The sequence below is a fragment of the Dermacentor silvarum genome, chromosome 8 (assembly GCF_013339745.2).
Source record: "Dermacentor silvarum isolate Dsil-2018 chromosome 8, BIME_Dsil_1.4, whole genome shotgun sequence".
Taxonomy (NCBI): domain Eukaryota; kingdom Metazoa; phylum Arthropoda; class Arachnida; order Ixodida; family Ixodidae; genus Dermacentor; species Dermacentor silvarum.
This window is the reverse complement of record NC_051161.1, coordinates 4,479,506-4,504,911: the sequence shown is the minus strand read 5'-3', so window position 1 is coordinate 4,504,911 and position 25,406 is coordinate 4,479,506. Positions and strand designations below refer to the sequence as shown.

Below are 25,406 nucleotides of genomic sequence, written 5' to 3'. Positions count from 1 at the left end.
TAACTTCATCATCCCATCGGGTTTTCTGCCGACCTCGACTGCGCTTCCCTTCTCTTGGTATCCATTCTGTAACCCTAATGGTCCACCGGTTATCCATCCTACGCATTACATGGCCTGCCCAGCTCCATTTCTTGCGCTTAATATCAACTAGAATATTGGCTATCCCCGTTTGTTCTCTGATCCACACTGCTCTCTTCCTGTCTTTTAACGTCAGACCTAATACTTTTCGTTCCATCGCTCTTTGTGCGGTCCTTAACTTGTTCTTGAGCTTCTTTGTTACCCTCCAAGTTTCTGCCCCATTTGTTAGCACCGGTAGAATGCAATGATTGTATACTTTTCTTTTCAATGACAGTGGTAAGCTCCCAGTCAGGATTTGGCAATGCCTGCCGTATGCACTCCAACCCAATTTTATTCTTCTGTTAATTTCTTTCTCATGATCAGGGTCCCCTGTGAGTAAATGACCTAGATAAACGTACTCCTTTACAGAATCTAGGGGTTGACTGGCGATCCTGAATTCTCGTTCCCTTGCCAGGCTATTGAACATTATCTTTGTCTTCTGCATATTCATCTCCAACCCGATTCTTACACTTTCTCGATTAAGGTCCTCAATCATTTGCTGTAATTCGTCTCCATTGTTGCTGAATAGGACAATGTCATCTGCAAACCAAAGGTTGCTGAGATATTCGCCGTTGATCCTCACTCCTAAGCCTTCCCAGTCTAAGAGCTTGAATACTTCTTCTAAGCATGCAGTGAATAGCATTGGAGAGATTGTGTCTCCTTGCCTGACCCATTTCTTGATAGGTAACTTTCTACTTTTCTTGTGGAGAACCAAGGCAGCTGTGGAATCCTTGTAGATACTATTTGCTAAGATATTCACGTATGCCTCCTGCAATCCTTGATTACGCAATGCCTCTATGACTGCTGGTATCTCTACTGAATCAAATGCTTTTTCATAATCTATGAAAGCCATATAGAGAGGTTGATTGTACTCCGCAGATTTCTCGATTACCCGATTGATGACATGGATGTGATCCATCGTAGAATATCCTTTCCTAAAGCCAGCCTGTTCTCTTGGTTGGCTGAAGTCAAGTGTTGCCCTGATTCTATTGGAAATTATCTTGGTGAATATTTTATACAATACTGAAAGCAAGATAATGGGTCTATAATATAATATTTATATGTCATATAAATATCTCGGTGTAAACATTACAAATAACTTAAATTGGACCATTATTATAGAGTACAGCATTAGCAATGCTAATCACATGCGTTACTTATGGCGCAACTTTTCCAAAGCACCGTCTACTTTAGAACTACAGCTTTACAAGACTAATTCGCTCGAAACTTGAATATGCATCTGCAATACGGGATGCCAGTCGTGTTAATCTTATTACTTCACTTGAACTAGTACACAGTAACTCTACCCGTTTCATTATTTCTAATTATAACCGTACCGCAAGTAAAACTTCAATGTAAACTAGCCTAGCACTCATTCCACTAGCTAATCGCCGCAAAGTCGGCCATCTTTTGCTATTTCATAAAATTTTCTTTCTTCATGATGACTTCATACTGCGGCCTCAGGGCATTTCAAATTGCGTCGATCATCGCAGTAAGGTAGGAATTGATTCATGTAACACGAAGTTTTTCTTTCATGCCCCGTACATCTCAGAAATGGAACCACCAAGTGTCGTAGCCATCACAGATAACAAACTTTTTGCAAAACATTAGCTAACATTGTATAATCAGGAGAATCATTATGTTACAAGAACTCACTGCACTTGTTTGTTTTACTCTACTACTTTGTAACCACTCCCCTCTTTAATGCCAGGTGGCCCTGAGGGTACTTTAAACAAAAAATAAAATGAAGAGTGACTGCCAGAGTTTCAGTCAACATGAAGTGTCATTTCCTTAAAATTGCATTAAGCACTTTTGATCATTTTAAAATTCTTTGCATTTTCATGTAACAAAGTATCGTTGTGAGGGAGCATGTGATACTTCGTGGTACTAATGCCCGTCAAATTGATTTGCAAAGAGCAGATGACAGAGTTTGTGCATTAGCAAGTAGGAGCTTGCTACATTGTTTCTGTTCTGGTCGTCACGGCTACAATGACTGGAAAAGAAACAAGTTGGGAATCAGCATGTTATTTCCCCGATTGTCATAAAACGCCCTTAAAAGCAACTAAGCTTGTATGTCAAATTTCTCATTCCCGCTCGGTATGATACAGAACTGTAGACTGCTGCTTTCCTAATAGGGCTCACACCTCTCTATCTGGTAAACTTCCAAACATTTCATAGTGAGGCACGTAGTTCAAGAGGACCTGTTGTCATTATGGTAACAGTTGAGCATGTTGTGGCTTAGCGTGGGCAGCTTGCAGACCAATAATCTCTCTTGTGTCCGTCTTCCTGAAAAGAGAAATGACAAAGCCATGACACACATGCAAGCAGAAAATGGTGAAACAAAAGTTAGTCCCATAAATGAATAAATCACGGTTCTAGTTGAAGTGTTCAGATACATACCCTGTGATGATTCTGGCCCTTGATGTTACTTCCAGTGGTGACACATTCACGGTTGACTTGTACGTCCAGAGACAATAGATTCCAAAGGGATGAGTCCAAATATGAGCAGTGTCTTGGAGGCTGGAGTCGCAAGAAAAAAGAGCCTCAATTACTATGGTGGAAGTGTGCCTGAGTTTGTGATTCATGTATGACAGAGAACAATGCACGAAACGCTCGATGACATAAAAACGCACACAGACACACACAAGCACACACCAACACTGTTTTGAGTGTGCATTTTTTTCAGTGGTGTCCTTGTGTGGGCTGTGCTTAGTCAAGCCTCGATTAGATGACGATTGTTTCTGCCAGATACTAGCAATAAACACATGTAGTCATTTTATTATGTCTCAAATGCAGTTAATCTAACTGTATCACCGGAAGTACACTTGTCACTAATGTGCAGTGAATTTATCGCGGCGTATCATTTATGCAGAAACAGCCAAAACTTTATTATCTATGCTGCACTCATGTTAGCAATTTTAACAACTTGGCAAAATAGCAAGAGCCTCGTTTGAATTGCTTTGGAAGGGCAATAACTTTATAATTATTACTATTTTCTACTTTTAAGAAATGACGACAGGAATCTGCTTTATCCGCCTCGCACGCAAAGAAATTCAAAGTTGAAAATGCGAAGCACTGCTTTTTTACTCACCAGCGCACAAGCCCAGGGGCTGCAAGGTTAATCCGCTTTCGTGGGTAGTCTTCAAGCAGACTGTGCTCGGTTCCAGCGATGAATTTTCGTGCTGGCTAGGCCAGCACTTTTTTTTTTTTTTTTTTTTCCGAGCAACACATCATTACGCGGCCAGACGCGGCAGATCACAAACGGCGGAAATAAGCCGTGCATGCAGCCGTTATGCTAGTGAAACGCCACTGCTGATAAAGTTTACCGTCTTTAAACAAGTTCGCTTGGTGGCAGCTATCGAATGTTGAACGCATAAACTGGCTGATATATTATTGATATCTAATGAAAACGAACCTGCGTGATGCTGCTCAAAGGAAACGACCACCCCGCTCGCAAATACTACCGCCCTACAATTTGAATCGATAAACGGCAAGGACTGCAATCGATACCAGTGGGCTGCTGCTGATCACACGTGAGCGCACGTGAGTGAGGCCTCAAAACCTTTATTCAAGTAACAAAGCACGGACTTTAATAACAGAAGTCAAATAAATACAATATACTACTTATTTTATAAAGAAATGACATCGTAACTGTGTTTGTCGGTTGGATGGATGAGGCTGAACCCTTTAAACCGGGCGGTGGCATACGCCACCTAGCCATGACTATTAACATATTTTGTACTTTGTGGTGGGTGAAATTTCACCCCTGCCTTGATTTTATCCACCAATCAGATAACCTCTGTTTGGTTATTTCTACCCGCTTAAAGTCTATTTTGCCTTCACTGTCCCTAAACCCCAATGCTTTGAAAAAATCAGCCCCGTTGCTTTGCACTGTAGGGTTAAGCCCTTTAAAGAAAAGTATGAGGTGTTCAGCCGTTTCCTCTTCTTCTCCACACGCACAGCACAACGTGTCTATACCTTGGTACTTGACTCGGTACATCTTAGTCCGCAATACTCCCGTCCTGGCTTCAAACAACAAAGAGCTTCCCCTAGAATTATCGTAGATATTTTCTTTGGCAATTTCTTGCTTGAAAGTTCGGTATGTTCCCAGTGCTGATTTCATCTGCATCCCTGTTTTCCACAGCCCCCTCTCTGTTTCCTAAACCTTTTTCTTAACCGCTGTTTCCTGGTTTTCACCCCTCCTGCAGTCCAAATATTTGATTGACAGTTTTCTGGTCAGCTTCCTCCATTTTGTATCAACATTCCTCATGTACAAATAACTGAAAACTCTCCTAGCTTGCCCACTGCTTTTCTGCCATTTCTCTCAATCGCTCCTCAAATTCTATCTTGCTGCTGGCTTCCCTGCCCTCGAATGACGTCCATCCCATGTCACCCTGTACCCCCTGATTTGGTGTATTTCCGTGTGCTCCCAGAGCCAGTCTACCTACCCCTCGCTGCTTAACTTCCAACCTTGCTCGAACCTCTGATCTCATGCACAGGACTGCATTGCCGAAAGTCAAACTAGGGACCATCACCCCTTTCCAAATCCCTCTCACCACTTCGTACCTATTGTAATTCCACAGCGCCCTATTTTTCATCACAGCTGCATTTCTGCTACCTTTAGCCGTCACATATTTTTCATGTTCCGTTAGGTACTCAGCCCCATTGTTTATCCACACTCCAAGATATTTGTACTTATCCACCACCTCCAGCGTAACCTCCTGTATCCTATGCTCGCTGCCCTGATTATCATTAAAAGTCATGACTGCCGATTTTTCTTTACTAAACTTCAAACCTAAGCTATCTCCCTCTTTACCACAGATGTTCATTAATCTCTGCAAGTCTTCCTTGCTGTCAGCCATAAGTACAATGTCATCCGCATACATTAGTCCTGGTAATGACTGTTTAATCCATTCTCCTTGCTTGAAATAGGAAAGGTTGAAGCCAAGTCCGCTCCTCTCTATTTTTTTCTCCAATCCTTGTAAATACAGCATGAACAACAGAGGTGACCGAGGGCACCCCTGCCGAAGCCCCTGCTGTATCTCTATAGTCCCAGATACCTTGATTTCCCATTTTATAAGCACCTTGTTACTTTTATAGATATCTTTTAAAAGATTTCTTACTCCATCTTCCACATCTAGAGTGCCCAGTATGTCCCACAAATCCTTTTGGATTACACTGTCATAGGCTCCCTTGATATCCAGAAAGGCAAGCCATAGGGGCCTGTGTTCCTTTTCTGCTATTTCAATACACTGTGTCAATGAGAACAGATTATCTTCTAACCTTCTTTGTTTCCGGAACCCATTTTGTAGTTCCCCCAGCACCTCCTCGCTCTCCACCCATGCCTGCAGTCTGTCCTTTATAATCTGCATCACCACCCTGTAAACCACTGACGTCACTGTTATGGGACGGTAGTTGTTTATGTCGGCTTTGTCCCCCTTTCCCTTATGTATCATGCTCATCCTGCTCAGTCTCCACCCGTCGGGGGCTTTACCGTCCATTATCATTTTGCTCACTGCCTCTCTTAATGCTTTCTTAGATTTTGGGCCCAATGTCTTTATCAACATAATTGGGATGCCATGAGGACCTGTCGACGTGCTACTAGGAACCCTCTTCTCTGCCCTTTCCCACTGTGATGATGTGGATAGTGGCGTGTGGCGGTGCCAAAACAAAGTGCGTGACAAGCCAACTTGAAGTGTTGGTGATTGTATGGCAGCACCAAGAAGGGCATTGGTGATGATCATAATGGAAGAAGACGACACGTGCCACGAACGAAGAATCGACGAGAGCACGCAGAGCGTGAGAGCGAGCGGCAGCTTCGAACGCAAGCTCGCAAAACGGCGGCTCCAGGCTCGGGTACCGGCGACCGGGTGTCCAGCTACCGTGCGGACCTGGTCGGAGATCCAGCTCGTGGCTGGGCTTTCCTGCGCGCCAGCGGCCTGCTGTGATAGCGGCCTGGTGCAGTGCTTCCTGCTTGGACCGGGACGCCTGAGCTACCAGCCTGCTGAGCGAGCCCGAGGACTGGCGACCGGGCGTCCTGCTACCGTGCGGACCTGGTCATGGATCCCGCTCGTGGCTCTGCTCTCCTGTGCACCAGCGGCCTGCTGTGACAGCGGCCTGGTGCAGTGCTTCCTGCTGGCCACCGGGGCGCCTGAGCTACCTGTCCGCCGACCGAGCCCGACGTTATAGCGGCCGAGGCGTTACAGGCCAGGCGTTACTGGCCAGCTACAGCAGTGGCCTTTATTCTACCGGCCTGCTGTTTTCTTCCTGCTGCCACGTCGCGACAAGGTGCGGCGCGACAGCAGCGACCTAGCCACAACGACGCTCCACCGTCACAACCACCGTCACGGGCACCGCAACGACGAGGCACTAGGGCGAGTGGTGACGCATGAGGGCTAGGCACATACTTATATAGGACAAACGATTCGCGGACTCTAGTCCACGTACATGTAAATCGTCTGTATGTAAATAGTCTGTATCGTGCTAGCGTGTCTGTTAAAGTCTGTGTTTCGTGTAGCAAGCTCCCGTCTGCCGTGTCATTATTAAACGGATCCTGGGCCCAACTGGAAACCGGCAAGTTTGTCGTTGTCGTTTCCATCACAATCTGGCGAGCCTGCCAGGATCCGCCAGTAACATCCCAAACGCGGAGACCGGCATTCGGGTGTATACACGCAGCACTAGACATCCGATATGGATTTAGACAAGTTAGCCACCACTGCAGCACAGTTAGGCTTGACTTGCGCTGAACTTCGCGAGTGGGTTGAAAAAGAACAGGCTAGGCAGAGGGACGAACGAGCAGCTGAGCTAGAGGCAGCCAAAGCAGCAGCAGAAAGTCAGCGGTTAGCCGACGAAAGGCAGCGACAAATCTTGCAGCTGAAGCTCAAGCTTCAAGAAGGAGCGCAGAGCGAGATATCCGCCCCAGCCGCGCCCGTATCGTCACCAAAGCAACCCTGCTTCAACCCCCAGAAGTTACTGCCACTGTTCGACGAACGACGTGACGACCTCCCCGCGAATCTCCAGAGTTTCGAACGCGTAGCCACTGGAGAGGACGAGGCAGGTTGTAAGCTTGCAAACAAGGACAGAAAGGCAATACATCTAAAAGAACTAATCGAGCTAGGCGAGAGCATGGGACTAGAGAAAGTGGAGTTGAGAGACTGGGTGGAACATCAGCGGTCACTGGAGTGCGAGAGGCGTGCTGCTGAAAGAGAAATGGAAAAAGCTCGCCATGCAGTGCAGCTTCAAGCTGAGCGAGCGAGTCATGAAGAAGAGCTATGCGTCCTCAAATTGCAGATCGCAGCTCTTGAAGCGCTCACTAGCGCTACGACTTTCGGCAGCATGACTCCATCCTGTGGTGAAGTTGTAAATGGGATGATTGCCTTGTCTTCCCCGCCTCCCGCAACCAAGTCTTTGGGTTTGCAAACAGGCGATGAGGCGGCTGAAGGTTGCTTGTCGCGTGAGCAAACGTATGTTTTGCATGGTCACAGAGCTGGCAACGTCGAAAAAGCTAATGCAAAAACTGCCCACAAAGATAAATCACAAGAGTGGAATTGTGACTCAGCACCAAAGCAGTCTTCTGATTTTGGTTCTTTGTTGGATTCATGCACTTCAGTCGAGGAGGCTGCTCCGCAAACGAAAGTTCATGTGAGCCCCATCCTCCATGACACTAACAAGACGCAGCTTTGTACTCTGGCATAACCAGCGATAGTGATTGCCAGCAAACTCACCCAGCCAATCTCTCTCAATCTAGGAGAGTGGACTCCTCGATAAGTTCTAAGGAAATGCCTGCTATCCAGTCAATGACCCCAGTGGTACATGATGTAAGCGTGAGCAGCCTATCTCAACAGCTTATGATAACTTCACTATGTGAGGTGAACCGAAGGTCTATCAATGAACCGCCTGTAAGACATAAGAAGCGCGTACTCACTCACCTTCACATGTAAATGGAGACTACCAGAGGGCTGTTCTGAATCTTCCACTGAATCATGAAAAAGTTCATTCAGGCAATTCAACAGCTCGTTTCCATTCTAAGATCCCACAAAGATCTGCGATACCTGATAATCGTTTTGTGCAAGGTTATACCACTCACATAGGAGCGGCTGACCTCACACGATGCAACACATCTGGCATTGCTTGGCGTGCGCGGTTAACACATGCAAGACCGATACGTAAGATAGAGACATCCGCGGTTCGGTTAATTTGGGAGCGGGTAACATAATTCAGTATACCTGCACCGGCATGCTCTACTCCGGACTCTGACAAAGATGTGAACGTTTATCCGTGTTCCTTGGACACTATTACTTTGTGCCCATGGTGATTGCCGCTCACAGTGCTGCCGTTTTTTTTATTAGAACTTTGGATTGTGAGACCTTTCCATTTCTTTTGTGAGAACTTTGGCTTGTGTTCCAAAGTCTCCACGTGTTTTCTGATAATTGTGTAAACATGAATTGTTTGAAAACCAAGAACTTTTCTTGAACGATCGCACGTGCCTGCACTCATGCGCACCCCTCCTCCTATGTTGTTTAGAATAGTTGCGCGCAACTATCTTAAGTGGGGGGCCCTTGTGATGATGTGGATAGTGGCGTGTGGCGGTGCCAAAACAAAGTGCGTGACAAGCCAACTTGAAGTGTTGGTGATTGTATGGCAGCACCAAGAAGGGCATTGGTGATGATCATAATGGAAGAAGACGACACGTGCCACGAACGAAGAAGCGACGAGAGCACGCAGAGCGTGAGAGCGAGCGGCAGCCTCGAACGCAAGCTCGCAAAACGGCGGCTCCAGGCTCGGGTACCGGCGACCGGGTGTCCAGCTACCGTGCGGACCTGGTCGGAGATCCAGCTCGTGGCTGGGCTTTCCTGCGCGCCAGCGGCCTGCTGTGATAGCGGCCTGGTGCAGTGCTTCCTGCTTGGACCGGGACGCCTGAGCTACCAGCCTGCTGAGCGAGCCCGAGGACTGGCGACCGGGCGTCCTGCTACCGTGCGGACCTGGTCATGGATCCCGCTCGTGGCTCTGCTCTCCTGTGCACCAGCGGCCTGCTGTGACAGCGGCCTGGTGCAGTGCTTCCTGCTGGCCACCGGGGCGCCTGAGCTACCTGTCCGCCGACCGAGCCCGACGTTATAGCGGCCGAGGCGTTACAGGCCAGGCGTTACTGGCCAGCTACAGCAGTGGCCTTTATTCTACCGGCCTGCTGTTTTCTTCCTGCTGCCACGTCGCGACAAGGTGCGGCGCGACAGCAGCGACCTAGCCACAACGACGCTCCACCGTCACAACCACCGTCACGGGCACCGCAACGACGAGGCACTAGGGCGAGTGGTGACGCATGGGGGCTAGGCACATACTTATATAGGACAAACGATTCGCGGACTCTAGTCCACGTACATGTAAATCGTCTGTATGTAAATAGTCTGTATCGTGCTAGCGTGTCTGTTAAAGTCTGTGTTTCGTGTAGCAAGCTCCCGTCTGCCGTGTCATTATTAAACGGATCCTGGGCCCAACTGGAAACCGGCAAGTTTGTCGTTGTCGTTTCCATCACACCCACTCGCTTTGTGCCAGTGGAGCCACCGCACTGACTAGTCCATCCTCACCTGATTGAGCACATGCTATGTTTCGTTGTTTAAATTTTTCTGTCATCATTGTTCTTATATGTTCCATTGCCTCATCTCCCTCTAGTCGAACACCTTGAGCTGTAACTATAAACCTCTGCTCTAGGCTAGTCTTATTACTCAAGGAGTTGAGATGTTTCCAAAATTTCTTCGCTGCTTTTCTATCCTTTTTGTTTACTTCTGACAACCATTGGCTCCCCTTTCTTCTGATCTTCTCATTGATCAAATTGGATGCTTCGCTTCTACAGTTTAAGAAGTTATTCCATTTTCTGCCTACATCAGCTTCTGGTTCACCCCTCTGCTTTGAATATCTGTGTTCCCTGGATGCTTCCTGACGTTTCTCTAAGCCTTCTTAACCTCCTCATCCCACCAGCTCTTGGGTTTACATCTTCTGTTCCCTTTTGTCCTGACTCGTACCTTAGTAAGCTCTAGCTCAAATAGTCCTGTTAAATTTGCATATGTCCATTCTGTTTTTGTATCCGCTGAAATTACTTCCTCAATTTGCTGGGTTGCTATTTCAAGCTGCTTTTCCGAGTAAAATATCCCACCTGGTTGTTCATCTTGCCTCCTACCTACTTTCATTTCCCTTCTAAAACTCACCTTAATACGTTTGTGGTCACTACCTAGACTTCTGGAGCCATATTCATCTATGCTCATTACATTTAGCCTATCGTGCATCCTATGTGACATTAGTGCATAATCTATCGTCGACTGCAGGCTCCCTACCTCCCATGTTATGTGCCCTTCACACTTCTCAGTACTGCTGCATACAACTAAGTCATGCATTTCACACATATCCAGCATCATGTTGCCTGTTGAGTCTGTGTACCCGTCCATGTCTTCTATGTGTGCGTTCATATCTCCTAGTATAATAATCTCGCACCCTTTTCCTAGCACATTAATGTCACTTGATATGCATTCCAGCATTTTTTTGTTTTCCTCGTTGGCATTTGCTCCTGTCCACAGGTATACAAAGCCAAGGAGTGTCTGCTCTCCTGCAACTTTCCCTTTTAGCCATAAATGCTCCTTGCATTCCTGTTTGACCCTTTGCCAGTTCATACTTTTATGAATGAATGCACCAATTCCACCCCCTTTTCTGCTGCCCTCTGTTCTATTGCAATATTCCCATGCATAGTCAGGATTACAGGGAGGTTGCTCCATGTCCCTAAGATGTGTCTCCACAAACCCGTATACCATCAGCTTTTCTTGCCTTAGTTGCTCGTCTATCTCCTCCCACTTCAGTCTATTCCTGCCACCTTGCATGTTAATGTACCCTATGTCAGAATGACCTTGCCCCTGGTGCTTACGTCTATTTCTTCTACCGATTCTACGTTTCTTGAATCTTGGAGCCTCTCTGGGTCTGTCTTCGTCTACACTGGTGGTCTTAGGGCTCTGAGTCCCCCCCAAAAAGCCGTAGCTTGGCGCCCTATCCTACTACCTACGCTATTTCGCCTCGGTCAACAGCGCCGCCCTGCGGCATCGGTGCGCTGGGGGGTCACGCTTGCGCCGCCGGTATTCACACCTCCCCTTCTAGCCACCCTAACGCTGGTACGCGCCGCGCTCGCCCGGCTGGCGTTGTGGCGTGCCTCAGTGCCTAGCCGCTTAGCTTGTGCGTTCTAATTGCCAGGAGACCAAAGAGCCTCTACTGACACCCATACAAACAAGCCATAAGTGAGTGAACAGGACGTACGACTTTATTGGTCGAAGACAAGCAGTGCACCTTCTCGTACAAGAGCAGCAATAAAACTTGCATGTTGAGATACGCTGAAACAATAAACGCGAGCTCGTAAACTGCTCACTTTCGTCAACGCACATGGCGGTCCGGTAACGTGCGACAACCGGCAGCGCAAGCAGATGTTTGCACCGACAGTCACCGTTGAAGATTAGCAACTTGCATACCGAAGCAATCGGGTGACGCAGGCATCTGCTGCCACACCCAACACAGCAACATGGACTACCGTGCATTTTAGCATTACCTCCTTTCCAAGCTGCTCGTTTATGTTTGCCTATCGGGGCCGCTAATATGTCACTGACACTCGGTGCCCATTTTCTCTCAATGTGCACAAGTCGGTTTCGTGGGCATCACCTTCAGCAGCCACCTTTGCGGGCCTTTCCACCCAGGTGGCTATCAACTTCATACACATCCGACCATGTAAGCACGTATGCCAAATTGCGGCTCAGGAAGCCCACAAGCAGAATTTGCCCACGGCTGCAGCAGGAAAGGACGGAACGGGGAGCACCAATCACGGTGCGTATAAATTGGGAGTCTATGTCGCTGCGCGGACTGCTCCTGCAGTCCGCGCAGCGACATAGACTCCCAGGTAATAAAGCTACAAAGCTGCACTTTAAAACTAATAAAGTTACATGAATGAAATTTTGTGTCCTAAATGGAAATTCCTTGAACTCTACTTTATCCAAAATTTAGCTTCCTTGAGCATGTAGTTGCCGGGCTGTTTACAACAGAAGATTGCAATATTTGGCAATTTTCAGAAGCAAATTATCCAAAAAGTAAAAATTAATTTGCTACGTCTAGGAACTAGATAAATATGTCCTAAAGCTACAGAGCAAGCCCAATGCAGTGAGTGCGGTAGTTTCTTCTAAATATGGTCACAACTGAGACACAGTTCGCAAAAACCATGTATCTCAAGCTTGTTCTTGAACATTTATTTCTAAATCACATTAATCAATTTCCTTATATTATATATAGTTGGAATCTACAAGAATTAAGCTTTTTATGGTATATACCACAACTTTATATCCTAAGTAAAAGAGCCGCCACGGTTACTCCAAAAGTACTGAAAACGGGGGGCTCGTGCCGCCGGACTGGAACCACCGTCTTTACTGTTTTACTGTAGCTGCACCCTACGCGTCTACAAAATTTGTCCGAACCATTTCAGGGACCCTTTAAGTTGCTCAAGCCGTAGATCTAGAGTCACAACTTTATCAAATGATAACTTGCTCACACGGAATATTTGTATACGTTGTTGTGGTCAATGGCAGGTTGAGACAGTGCTTAAAAAGAAAGCACGGGCTAGAGAATGGGCACATCGATTCATAGCCGCTTACCATTGCGGTTTTCCGTTACAGCAATGAACGGCTGCTCGACTGCTCTTGAAAACGCCGTTAACTGATTTGGCATGAAGATGAAACGATTTCTTGTCGAGCGGACATATATTATTAGTAGTTTGCACATGAAACCGAAGCGAAGTTGCCGCGCAGGTCACAAAATAAATGACCTCTGCTCAGCATTCAATGAACGACATTCGACATGTCCCGTACAATTTCCGGCGTTACTATGACGGGGTGCAAAGGAGCCCTAGCAGGATGTAATGAATGGAAAGAATCAAACCGTCTAGCTACTGTGCGAACGTGTGCCCGAAAATGAAAGCGACACGCGTGTTAAAACGATATCAAACACGGTCGGTTATAGAATTATATACCTTATACGGTGCTTGTGCACCGACGTACGTGTCATATATATAATAGACCAGTTGGTATGCTCGCGTAGATTTGAGAATGGACTGTTTATGTCGTGCGTACAATCTCATTAAACAGGTCAATCTCACTTGAAAGTGACGATGTACGAAGCCGGCTTTTTACAGCCATAGCACTAGCTTCACAGTAGTAATGATAGTACGTCTATCACGATAAAGTCCCATAATATACACTGTAGCGTGTGCGGACTACACACTCCTCGCGTTGATCGAGCTAATGCTTGAACCAAGCAACATAAAAAGTGACGCTCGATTGTACGGTGTGGCTCTTTTGTAGTTAAACGACGTAGTGGCAGCCAAGTTACACAGAAACGACCCGCTTAAGACCAGGCTTCCATTTTAGCTATCGAACTCAGATTTCTCCATTCATGCAAACTTCATCAGTAAAACGCACAAATGCTTTGTTGAAACAAATACTGGACTTATTTGTATAAACTTTATTGCTTTTGAGAGAGAACTTTAAATTATAGCAACCTGAGGCGGCAAAATTTTATATAGGAGTTCACACTTTCTACGAAAATTGCCGAAAATCGGCAAGCTTTAAAAATTTGATGCACGATGCTTAGCAATCCGTAACGCTCCACCAGAAACAGATATTGCTGTTCAGGTAATTGCTTCTGTTAGAACTTGTAAAGCGAAAAAGAATACGAGTTTACAACTCACGTGTAATAGGTACAATATTATGTTTACAACGCGTTTGCAAAAACCCTACTCAGAATCAGTGCCATGTTTTAGAGCGTCATACAGTACATTAACTTAGCCCGATTTAGTTATTTTAACAGGTGCCACTCATACCACTATGTGGTATCATTACTTTTCTCTGTTTTACAAAACTGAAAACTTCATACTTGAGTTTTTCTGTTTTGCAAATTACAACAATTTTTGTTAACAAATTGTGGACTGAATAAAATCTTTTTTTAAGTAACAGAATGCTAACTTTTCTTTTAAATGCAACAAATTTAATCAAATTCGCTGACCTGGATGCCGAGGAAAGCGATTTCTCCATTTCTATGTATTTTGGTAGGAATTCCCGAGCTACAGCTTCCCGCAATGGTTGTCAAAAACGGAAAAACCATTTGTGCCGATATATCCAGTTTACGAAGCAATGTTAACAACATTAGCGAGAACTGGACACTATTGCCGGACATTGAACGTCGGCTGCCCGACATTGGAGAGCAGGTGATATTGACAGGGCAATATATGCTACTTCTTGTCGTTCTACCACCAATGTTGTCTATGCAACGAGGATGCTGGTCCAATATTGCCATTCGCGCTGGCTAGTAGCGCCAGTAATGTAATTTAAATGGCAACGGTGGGCCATTGTTGGAGGCATGGAGGTGTTGTTTTAGGCTCACAGAATGGCACCACCAATGTTGTGCAGCTGGCACGACTGGCCCGTTCTTGGGCCGTCACGTGCCACCGCATGAACAATATTGGCCCGGCGTTCTGTGCTGCCTGGGACCTTGTTCTCGTGTTGCTCATCGCCTAACGTAAGGAGGAACGTCTTGCCGCGCACCCTCTCGGCAAGCACCATGCAACACATCATCCCCGCGCACTCCTCTGAGCCCACTGCCACGGCCGCTCGATGAAACGCACATCCCCGCGCACTCCTCTGAGCCCACTGCCACGGCCGCTCGATGAAACGCACCTCGTGCGTTTCATCGAGCGGCCGTGTCACTGCAAAGCCTTCTAGTAGAGTGACCTAGCATACTGGGAGAGTGGCCAAAGCGCCACGCGTATACATGAGGGAGCGTGAAGCTATTCCGGGGAACTGCCACACTGCGGTGCCGGATCCATTAAAGCCCCTTGATAATTTTAAAGTACCGCCACTCTTTTTACTCTGCCGCCGGCGCGCTACCTCCTCGCCCCTCGCGAGTCCCCTCCGCGGCAGACGGTCTTGCGCCCGTTTTCCTGCACGATGATTGGTCTCCCTGCCGTTGCCCTTAAAAACGAGCGGGTCTTGAGTTTTGCTTTTTCGTTCACGCCATTTTCCACCTTAGCTCGGCTGGTTGGGCGTATTGCACGCAAACATTGCACGCTGTTTCGTGCACTGTCTGCTAGCGCTATGCCGTGCTGCTGCGCATATAACTGCAGCAAGCGTGGTGGTTATGCAGTTTTTACGATACCGCAAGGAAAGCGTGATGGAATCGTTCCCCACCTGCGGAAAGTTGTTTTTCATCCACTTTCATTTCCATTAATTTATCATTTCTTTAATTCAATTAGTAAGTACAAGTGATTTCCCCTATGTTATTCTTGGTGTGTTTGTTGGCTTCTTATGACATGATTAATAAAAATCGGGCCCCTCGGTTCCCTTTCTTCTCGTTCATATATATATATATATATATATAGATATATATATATAGAGAGAGAGAGAGAGAGAGGTCAGATTGTGCCATCGCCCCGGCTCTCCAGCTTCTCTAGAAAGGCCTTAGCCCTGGCTTTGAGTCTACCCGCATTGTGAATCGGGCGAGTGTTTCTGGGTAGCTGATGAACTACGATAATTTCTCTAATTGCTTGTGGCAGTGGAGTTGCCCTTTCAAAGGTAAGAGTAGAGTCGATGTCTGCCTTTTCGAGAATCATTTTGCCTACATTGGTGCTAGAGAGTCTGGTGACCTGTGCCATACGCTGAGCCTCTATCAATCATCTATAGTGTTGTGAACACCCAGATAGTAATTTAGCTGTGCTAGTTCTCAAGGGGAGACCTAGCACCCGCCTGACCGTTTTCCTGACGAGTACCTCGGGTTTTTTCTTCTCTGCCGCACTCCAATTGTGCATGGAGGCCACATAGTTGATACCACTGAGAAGGAAGGCATGAAAGAGACAAAGATTGTCTTCTTTGATGCCGCACTTCTTCCTGGAGACCCTTAGTATGAGGCGGATGGTGGTTGCTGTGTTGTTGCAGCTTCTCTATCGTGCTGTGTTTCTCCCATTTGCAGAGATTAGCATGCCCAAAATACGTATTGTGTTTACCAGAAGGATTTCCTCACCGTCTGTCGTTCTTAGGTGTATATTCACCTTCTCCACCGGGGTCCCCTTTAGGTCGGCGCCCCATGCAGATAGGCTGGTATACCAGCAGCTCCGATTTGCTGCTGGATAAGCGACCAGTCCCTTGTGCTACTCTTTTTTCGTTGGGACTGCACATCTCTCTTGATCCGGTGCGAAGTAAAACAAAAACACGCAGGCATTCTGTTTGTGTGTTTTGTTATTTCTCAAAGCTTTAATTCATCTACTGAAGCGACAGATTACACAAACAGATGTCTTGAATAATTCTCAAAGTGTCATGTGTCACTATGAGCGACGCCACAGCATATACATGTATGTAGGCACACTTGCTTATACACATCCCCCCTGCTTGGCTTGGTGGTGCACGTACATCAGGCCGAGCGAGAGCTCCGAGTATAATAGGTTTTCTGAATATTGCACGCATGCATACACAACCTGTACAGAAGCAGTGCCCACCACTGGAATAAAAAAAAAATTATTTGCACTTAATCATTACATGTGCAGTTCAGAGCAGTCCCCCTACATGACATACTATGCTCCAAGCAGTGGCGTAGTAACTTTTCTGATAAAGGCTTGGGAAACTACTGGCCAAAGTTCCACTTTGACTTCAAAGAAAACTGGTACACTTGATCACAGAAAACTTATAAAAGATGAAATAGCTGTACAGCGCAGAACAATGAGGACAGACAAAAAGAAAATACAGGAACAGCGCTCGTCCTGTCTGTCCTCCCTCTTCTGTGCTGCGAGTTATTTCATCATGTCTTACTAACTCACCCACGCTTCCACGCTTGTAAGATTATAAAAGATGGTCCACCAAGAATAGCTGAAACCAACACTTAATACTTGGTGCTAGCAAAGTACTGCTGCTTAAGCAAATAAGTTTAGTTGTCCAAAGAAAATAATGATCTGGTCCTTTGATGCTATATGAAGGCAACGCTAGTACATGTGCTCAAGGTTATCATTGGGCGGTGACATAAGCTACTTTAACAACACACACATGCATGGTGCAAGAACTTGGGCATAACTGCTGCTCCGCACCAATAATGATCATAACTGTAATAAAATATGCTTGGACATCACAATCCAACCACTCATTAATTCTCTTCAATTTTAGTGAACCCGAGAATGCATCATTTGGGGGAAGGGTGCAGTGACTCCAGGACTGCTCCAATGTCTCCACGCTTGACCTCGAGCAGCTGACGCAGCCAGCCGCCCTCGTTGTTGAATCCCATGGCCAGCATCTGGCCCAAGGCTATGTCCACTGCGGAGAAATGGATACCATTGCATTTGAATCCCGCAATACCCAAATCGGCGAGGAAAGTGAAACAATTCGCCTTCCCGGTACCTAAATTTTATTGTCAAAATTCCGTTAGCGTACTTTGGTAAGCCTTGCTTGAGGCTACAGAAACGCATTGCTGACACCATGAAGTGTTACGCTTGAGTCGCCAATAACTTTCGGGGATACGATCACTTTTGCGAGATTTCGCTTAACTGAGCGTAGGACATGTCGGTGTCTACGAACAACAGCATTCCGGACAACAACTCGGACCTATGGGCCATGTTTTCGGTCGATTGCTCTCGCGGATACAATGACTTCCGCTTACCGGATGCAGCGACAGTGATGATGCAATTACTTTCGCGAGACTTCCCGTAACTCACCAGATACGCAAGGGTCTGCGGGCGACAGCATTGATATGATCACCTTCACAACATTTCGGATGAGTTGGCCTCCACAAGCGAAAGCGTTCTTTCAGTGCACGCTGTCACCTGCAGACATCAACATGGCCTGTGCAAAGTTACGTGAAATCACACAAAAGTGGTCGCATCCATGAAAGCGATTGACCGAGAATACAGCCCCATCAGGCAAACCTACATCCAGCGATGCCGAATCCACAAAGGATTCCTTGTTGGCATCCGAAATAGTCTTACCTAAAGCAGCCTTCTAGAAGCAGGGGACATGTATTCTAAAATCTCAATAAAAATCCTCGGTGGGGTGAGGATTTTTTTTGGTTTTTGCTGGACTTTATTTTCTCCTGCATATACACTGCACATGGTACGCGGAATACTGTCGTTGCATGTCGGCGGAGGTCAACAGCGATGCAGCCATGTGTGCTGTTGCACTTGAAACGGGCGATCAAAACAAAAGATGACGGCCATGAGTGTTTCCGGCGCTAGTGATCGCTTCTCACGCTTACCGTTTTAAAGAACAAAAATGGTGACAGCCTCACAAACGTGCTGCGACGGTATTTTACACAAGTGGACAGAAAATGCATATGAGCACTTTTTGTTTTCTCTTCAGGCAAACTTCGTTGATGCAGGATTGCAGTTTAGTAACGTTTCACTATCGAAAGATACAATATGCATTGAATTCTATGGGCGTTCACCGGGGATACGAAAATATTTTGCTGTCTCGGGATTTAGTTGTCGCGGGGTTCAACTGTATAACTGCTCATCAAAGCAGACATCAAACAAGCCACACAATTAATGGCCTCCTTGGCACAACCAAATCTTTGCTCATGTCAGGCGACTCTTTTCTATGTACTGTCACCGACCAATGTACTGTCGCCGACTCCACAGGGACCATCAAGAAGTCCGATATACCAGACTCGCCAGAAAATAAGTGACTTTATTCCGCAAGTGACCAGAAGAGGTATGCCATATTCTCGGATATTCACTTTTGGAGACACCTTCAATTTTGCGTGACTAGCGCAAGATGCATCATCGTCTACAAGCTACAACATTCTTGCCATTCTTGGTGGAAGATAAGAGAGGCAAAGAATCGATCGGAAGGCATCGCTACAATATCGGGGCTCATATTTTGACTATCGTCACGCTATCGCTACAGACCGACGAAAGTACAGTCAATGCATGCACCGAATCTTCATCTTCTGGCAATGTAACAGAAGTCAACCATGCTGTGATAGCCAAATGAACGCACATTTCTTCGCAATAGTCATTATCCGGCAAGTCCCTTGATTACACAGACATTGAGGGTGGAGTTGTCTCCACTTGAAACTGCATGATGAAGTCACCCGGGACCGGGAACCTATTTAACACGTATAACAAATGCTGGACACTAGCACAACATATCACGCAAATCACAGATGCAGCCTTTACAACTTAGTGGCTTGGCTTGGGCAACTGCTAGATTGGCTAGGCTTCACTAGTTTTCATTTTGAGTGGCTGCCAGCGACATGTCTGACGATCATGCTGGCAACGTATCAAAATTAAAATATCACTGTTTCTGCTCAACTCGGTGCCCAAATTAGCACTAAGTCGTGCAGTCAGAGTCCGAATTTTGACATGGCACACTGTAAGGTGTCCGAAATTTTTATTGTCCTTATATATTTATTTATTTACCCTCAAGCTCACAAAGCTTTACAGAGGGGAGTGGAGTACACAAAAATAAGAAAACAACAAAAAAAATTACACCAATGTAAAAACGTCTGCACGCACATATGAGGATGCAATTTTCAAGGCTCACATAACTCACAAAATGAAATACGATTCAAAGTACAGTGCATACAAACAAGGCAAAAAGAAACTGAACAACATTAAATTCACGCGTCACTATTCAAACAACTGTGTATTGATGCACAAGACAAGTCGTGGTCTGAAATGGAAACAATATTCGAAGGAAGATGGTTCCAGAAGATGGTCAGCAACTATACGTACAGTTGAACCTTAGTATAACAAAGTCACATCCAATACAAAAATTGCTTCGTTATATCCTATGTTCATTATAAACAAATACCTATTATTTATGTTTACTTATTTGCATCTGTGTTCGTTTTATTGTGGTTTCACTGTACTAGAGAAAATTCCATATGTCGAACAGAAACTCCTAGCTGCTAGCATACTCACACCAGCCTCGGCAGTGCATCAGTCAGTGGCTAAGTGAGGATGCTGCTTGCCCCATTGCTACTCCTATCCTGTCTAACCACAGCAGCGAGATGGGGAGAGCTGCAGGCATCAATGGACACTGAAGACACGGACGTCGTACTGACCTGGCTTTAACAACTGTGAGCTTCCCTAGCAAGTTTTCTAACTTGAGCTTAATTCCCGCCTGCTCCGAGTGAAGCAGCATGCATGACATTCTCAGGGGTCAGACAGCTAAAATAGAATTTGAAGCAATTTTGTAGCAGGTTACAAGGGAAGAAAACTTCATTGTGGATGATTAAAACCAGGTCCTGCTGGAAGGATGAGGACTAGTAGAGATGACACACACTGTGCGGTGGCGCACCAAATTCCAAATTTGGAGCAGTTTAATACAGAAGTTATGCAGAAACCATTGACAATGACCGTCAATGTAAGCTCAAGCAAATGGACGAGCAAGCGACTGTACCCCCTCACCCCCCTTCGTTGCCACCCATCCTCGGAATTTGGTTGCCCGAGAGCATGCACTCTTTCCCTCTGTGCTTTCTCTCATCTTCTCGGACTTCATTCATGGCAGCCATGGAGAACTAACGCATCCACTTGCTCTCCTTGGTGCGTCAGCTTCAACAACATCAGCGTTCGACGGAATGCTCACCTACGCCTGCAGTGTAGTTGGTGAGAATCGACTATGGATTCTCATCTGCCGCATCGTCTATGATGGGCTGGCCACCACCGGACAGCCAGTGAAACGTGCGATGAACGAACGAGCGCCAGCCTCCCCTCCTCCTCCCCGCCACTCAGTCATGCAAGAGCTCATGTATGACGACCTCTTCTCCACTTTCCCCCTCCCCACCCCTCTTTGCAACTTGGTTACCCAAGAGCATGCTGCGCCCTTTGCCTTGGCACGTTTCATTGCCTTCCCTTCCGCAAGTTGAACCACCATTGTACCATAAAGACGGCCAAAAGAATCAAAGAAAGCTATTCACTTTAAACACTTTGGGAGAGGGGAAACTTTCCTTCCGCGGGCGGCGCACGGGAATCGCAAGCGCTATCAGCACCACCGGGTGGGTCACGTGAGATCCCGCTGATATCGCCCGGGTCTTTTTGGTCTCCAGCAAGCGGCGACGGCGGAAGTCTCCGCTGCGGCCTCCCGTATTCCCGCACGTGGTTAGTCAACCGCGTTCTTGCCGCGGCAAACGCCACGGCCCCCCCGTATTCCCCAGTTGGTAAGTCGGAAGCCCTTCTTTACCTAGTGTATTATTCTCTTCGAGGGAACCCTCAGCGATGTCAACTATAGCTAGCTGGCCTGCTCGAAGTGTTAGTTGCAGTCGTAATAAATGCTTTCCGAGTGTACACGTCGTAGTCGTCTATTGTTTCCTCGAGCTTGTACCGGACCACGGTTGATGCGCAGGCATGCGCCAACCGCGGGGCTCGGTGTGGCGAGGCAGAGGGCCGTTGGCATATCTCCCCCATATCCTGACATCACCCAAAACCAAGCATGCCCATGTCTTTTCGTTACTGCGTCTCCACGACTGCACTCGATTGGCAACATCTGACTCACGAATGATGATGACAATGGCAAAACTGCAGGTTGCCAATGGAGCTTTCATTTTCTGCTAAAGCTAGCGTGACTGAAAACTTTTACGGCTAGTTGGGGCATTTTGGCACTATGTGGCACAATAAGTGTGGCAGCTTATAAGTATGTAATTGTATCAAAATGGAGCAATAGGCGCAGCTCGTGCACCTCTGCATTCTTCAACCTTCAGTTAGCCCCACTTGTCGTGGTGTGATTTGCACTCTGACTAGAGTTGGTGGAAACATCCTGCCATGGATCCAAATGGCTTTCACAGGAAACAACTGAGCAGACAGTGTAAAAAAAAAAGCCAATTTCAACTGCCAGGCACTAGGCACATGTTCCGATTTTAATCTCTACAACAACAGTCCCCTGGCCAAATGCCTTGGTTGAACTTGTCTCAATCATGAGAAAAAGTGCAGCCACACCAATGGCGCTTTCTTTCCTCGCCTTGGCTGTACTAATTTCACTCTGCCAAGTCTTCTGCTGAAAGAACACTAAAAAGCAAAGCTAAATTAGTTTAGTCTGGTGAAATGTTTTTTCAAGGCCCGATTTTATACTTATTTGGTGGAAAATGATTCATTAGTTATTAATGGAGAAGTGAAGGGCCAATGTTTCCTCCTTGAATTTTTCACACAACCGCAACACTGGTATGATAGAAGCGTTTTTTCATATTTGGGCCCTTTTCCCAGAAACGTATGAAAACACACTAAATTGATCCTTTGGCTCTATTAGAAAGCAATGTAATTCTTGTTTATTGATAAAACTATAAACCAGTCACACACTACGCAAATATCATGACATCATGAAGAGCTAGCAAGAGAACTTGAAGCCAGTGTTTCCAAGACTGCTATTTCTGGTAACTCGCTGAAAAACAGTGCATTTGCATTTCTTCTCATGACAGAACCGGCCCAGCCACTGCTTCGAAGCATGAGGCCAAATATGCAAGAACTGAAATCTTGGTTCAGAACCACTTCTTCATGGGTCAATGGGTACCCACGATCCATGAAGGACAAGATATGATTTGGCTGAGATCTCACCAGGGTTGTCTCCAGCCTGAGCAGCAGCAGGCAGAATTGGCGCAGCTGGCACCACTTCTGGGCTCATGGGATGGGGCAGGTCGTCACCCACAAGAGAGTCCCGCAGCGCATTCAACAAAGTCCAGCCAGGGGGCACCTCAACTTCCTGCAACATAGTGGGCTGGCTCAGAGTGTGTTGCACAAAGTTCTGGGAAACAAAGAAATTCCTGCCAAAACGTTTTGGAGTATGTCACAAGGTTTTGCATGCACTAGTCACAATGAAATTTTCAACGTCTTTTACAAGCCACCTTTAATGACTTTACAGAATCTATCTGGCCAACAGACAAACATTAGGCCATGGTAACTTTTTCTTTATTTGCTGGATGATGCCAAGGAGCTCTCTGGCTTTGGCATGTAGGCAGCAGTGAGTCACTGGTTGTCTGCTTTCAGACATCAGCCAAGGCAATCAATTCAACACTTTTTTTTTTTTGACGGTTTCCAGCTTGTTCTCAATACACCATCTTATTTATGCAGCACATTTTGTACAGCCGCTAATTGTGCTGTTACTTCTGGGATTCTTTGTCTGTACAAAATATTCACGGAGATAGCCGACAGTATTCTAGTTGACATTAATTATGAAAAAAACAATGGAGCTGGCCAGGCCATGCAATGCGTAGGGCAGATAACCAGTGGGCCATTAGAGTTACGGAATGGGTGTCAAGGGAAGGGAAGCACAGTTGAGGACGGCAGAAAATTAGGTGGGGTGATGAAATTAGGTCATTTGCAGGCGCAAGTTGGAATCAGCTAGCGCATTACAGGGGTAATTGGAGATCGCTGTGAAAGGCCTTCGTCCTGCAGTAGACGTAAACATAGGATGATGATGATCATATCAGAATATGAATGAAATGGATGCATGGCAGGGATTTCGTGACATGTCATGACATCAATGACATCACATGCTTTTCATGTCATAAAAATGAGGTGATGGTGTTGTGGTCATTTCTTTAACTGGATATGTGTGGCAAGACATGCATGCATAACACGACATGCTCATGCATGTCTTGTCATCAATGTGATGACATTTATGTCATGTATGTCATAAATGAGGTGACTACAGGGTGTCCCAACTAACGTTAGCCAAGCTCTTAAAAGTAAAATATAGAATCTACGAGGACACAACCAATGGTATTCTGTCAGCCGTGACATACCGCATCAGGATTTTTTTCATAACCGAACTATCGATAATTAGATGAGAATAATTAAGGAACATTTATTTACTGACTTAAGGGTATGTATTTTGATAGAAAAGCAATAACTGTGTTTTAAAACACCCAATTCAGTTGTTTTCAGTGTGCTATGTCTCGCATAAATATTTTTTCCGCGTTACATGGAAAACTCGCGAAATATGAAAATAGCCACACAATACAGTGTCCACGCACTGCCACACCAGTGGTCCCAGGCATTACTCGGAGGATTAACTCTGACTTTCTCCTCCTCCTCAATGCCGCTGCACACTGTATTGGCTTTTTTTTTTTTTTTTTTTGCGATAGCCATTATATGGACACTTCAACTGGATTTCTGCCGTCGGCGTCGCCGTCAGGTTCCCTATAGATAAAATCATCGCCGCGCGCCGTATGCCGAGCGGAAGCGTGCAGGGGACGCACGCTGTCACGGATAGCGAACGCACTCAATCTCCCACGCGCAAGCAAGGAAGCAGGAAGCCAGCGCCGGAGGGAGCGGGGGGGGGGGGGGGGGGGCGCACTTCTACTCTGCCAACAACCGCGCTCGTCGCTCGTCCTCACCGTCTCTTATCTCCACACGGCTCTGACCTTTATGCGCCGTGCATTCGCCGCTCAGTTTCCGTTGAAGCGATAGACCGCACGTACCTTCGCCCGCTGCGGCGTATGCTTGCTGCCAGCGTTTTGACAGTCGTTGTCTGCAGTCATTCAGTGTGATCTATTCGTGTTTGTTTGTGCGCGCTCACACCACGCTTGTTCATTCAGTTAGTAATAGTCGGGTCACATTTTCCAACGCACGCTACACATGCAATGCTGCCCGGATCGGCAGTGCAGCGCTACAGGTGTGTCCCTTCGCACGCGCTGCCCACGGGAAGCGCTTCTCATCAACACCACTGTTTCACACGCGCCTTCTCGTGGTCATCGAGTCTCTCTTCATGTCGGTCTACTTACGCCGCAGCACACCTGCTTACTTAATCAGCTCATGTTTACTACAATTCATATTGCTACCAAAGCCGCTCACCTTACTTCGTATGACATTGCTGTGCTGCTATCGCATTCATTGCTTCGCCCTTAGGGCGAAACTGTGACATTTTTTATTTTTTTATTTACAATACTGCTAGCCCCAAGTAGGGAGGGCCGTGGCAGGGTGGGATTGACATCAGTACACATCAAAACAGTTTTGCGCTTCTCCCATGGGAAACGCATGCTTGCTGTTCGCGGTGACCAATGCCAATACTGATGCCTCGCCACTTTCAGGTGGCCGCCAAGCCAGGCATTGAGCAGAGTTAATTCTTCCACAAACACACAATTACATTAATTTTAGTTCATTGTATTTGCGTCACACACATAAATACTAAACTTACACACTGGTAACACTTTGCAGAGCCCCAAACAATGCTGCGGAGCCAACTGCCTGCAAAATTTTTTACATAACGTCAATTCCCACAGTGTGTGGGATCCGTACGATTTTTTTTGAAAGAATATTG

General features: G+C 46.4%; 1 protein-coding gene across 1 annotated transcript in view; it reads right to left on the bottom strand.

Moving 5' to 3' along the window:
- Nucleotides 1-16,394: 16,394 nt before the first annotated feature.
- LOC119460533 (sequestosome-1) overlaps nt 16,395-25,406 on the bottom strand; it is a 34,674-nt gene continuing 25,662 nt past the window's right edge. Inside the window, exons 6-7 of the mRNA XM_037721455.2 lie at nt 22,703-22,847; nt 16,395-17,474 (exon numbers count right to left, since the gene is read on the bottom strand). Coding sequence (XP_037577383.1) covers nt 17,344-17,474; nt 22,703-22,847 — 276 coding nt within the window. The 3' untranslated portion in view covers nt 16,395-17,343. The remainder of the gene's footprint in view (nt 17,475-22,702; nt 22,848-25,406) is intronic.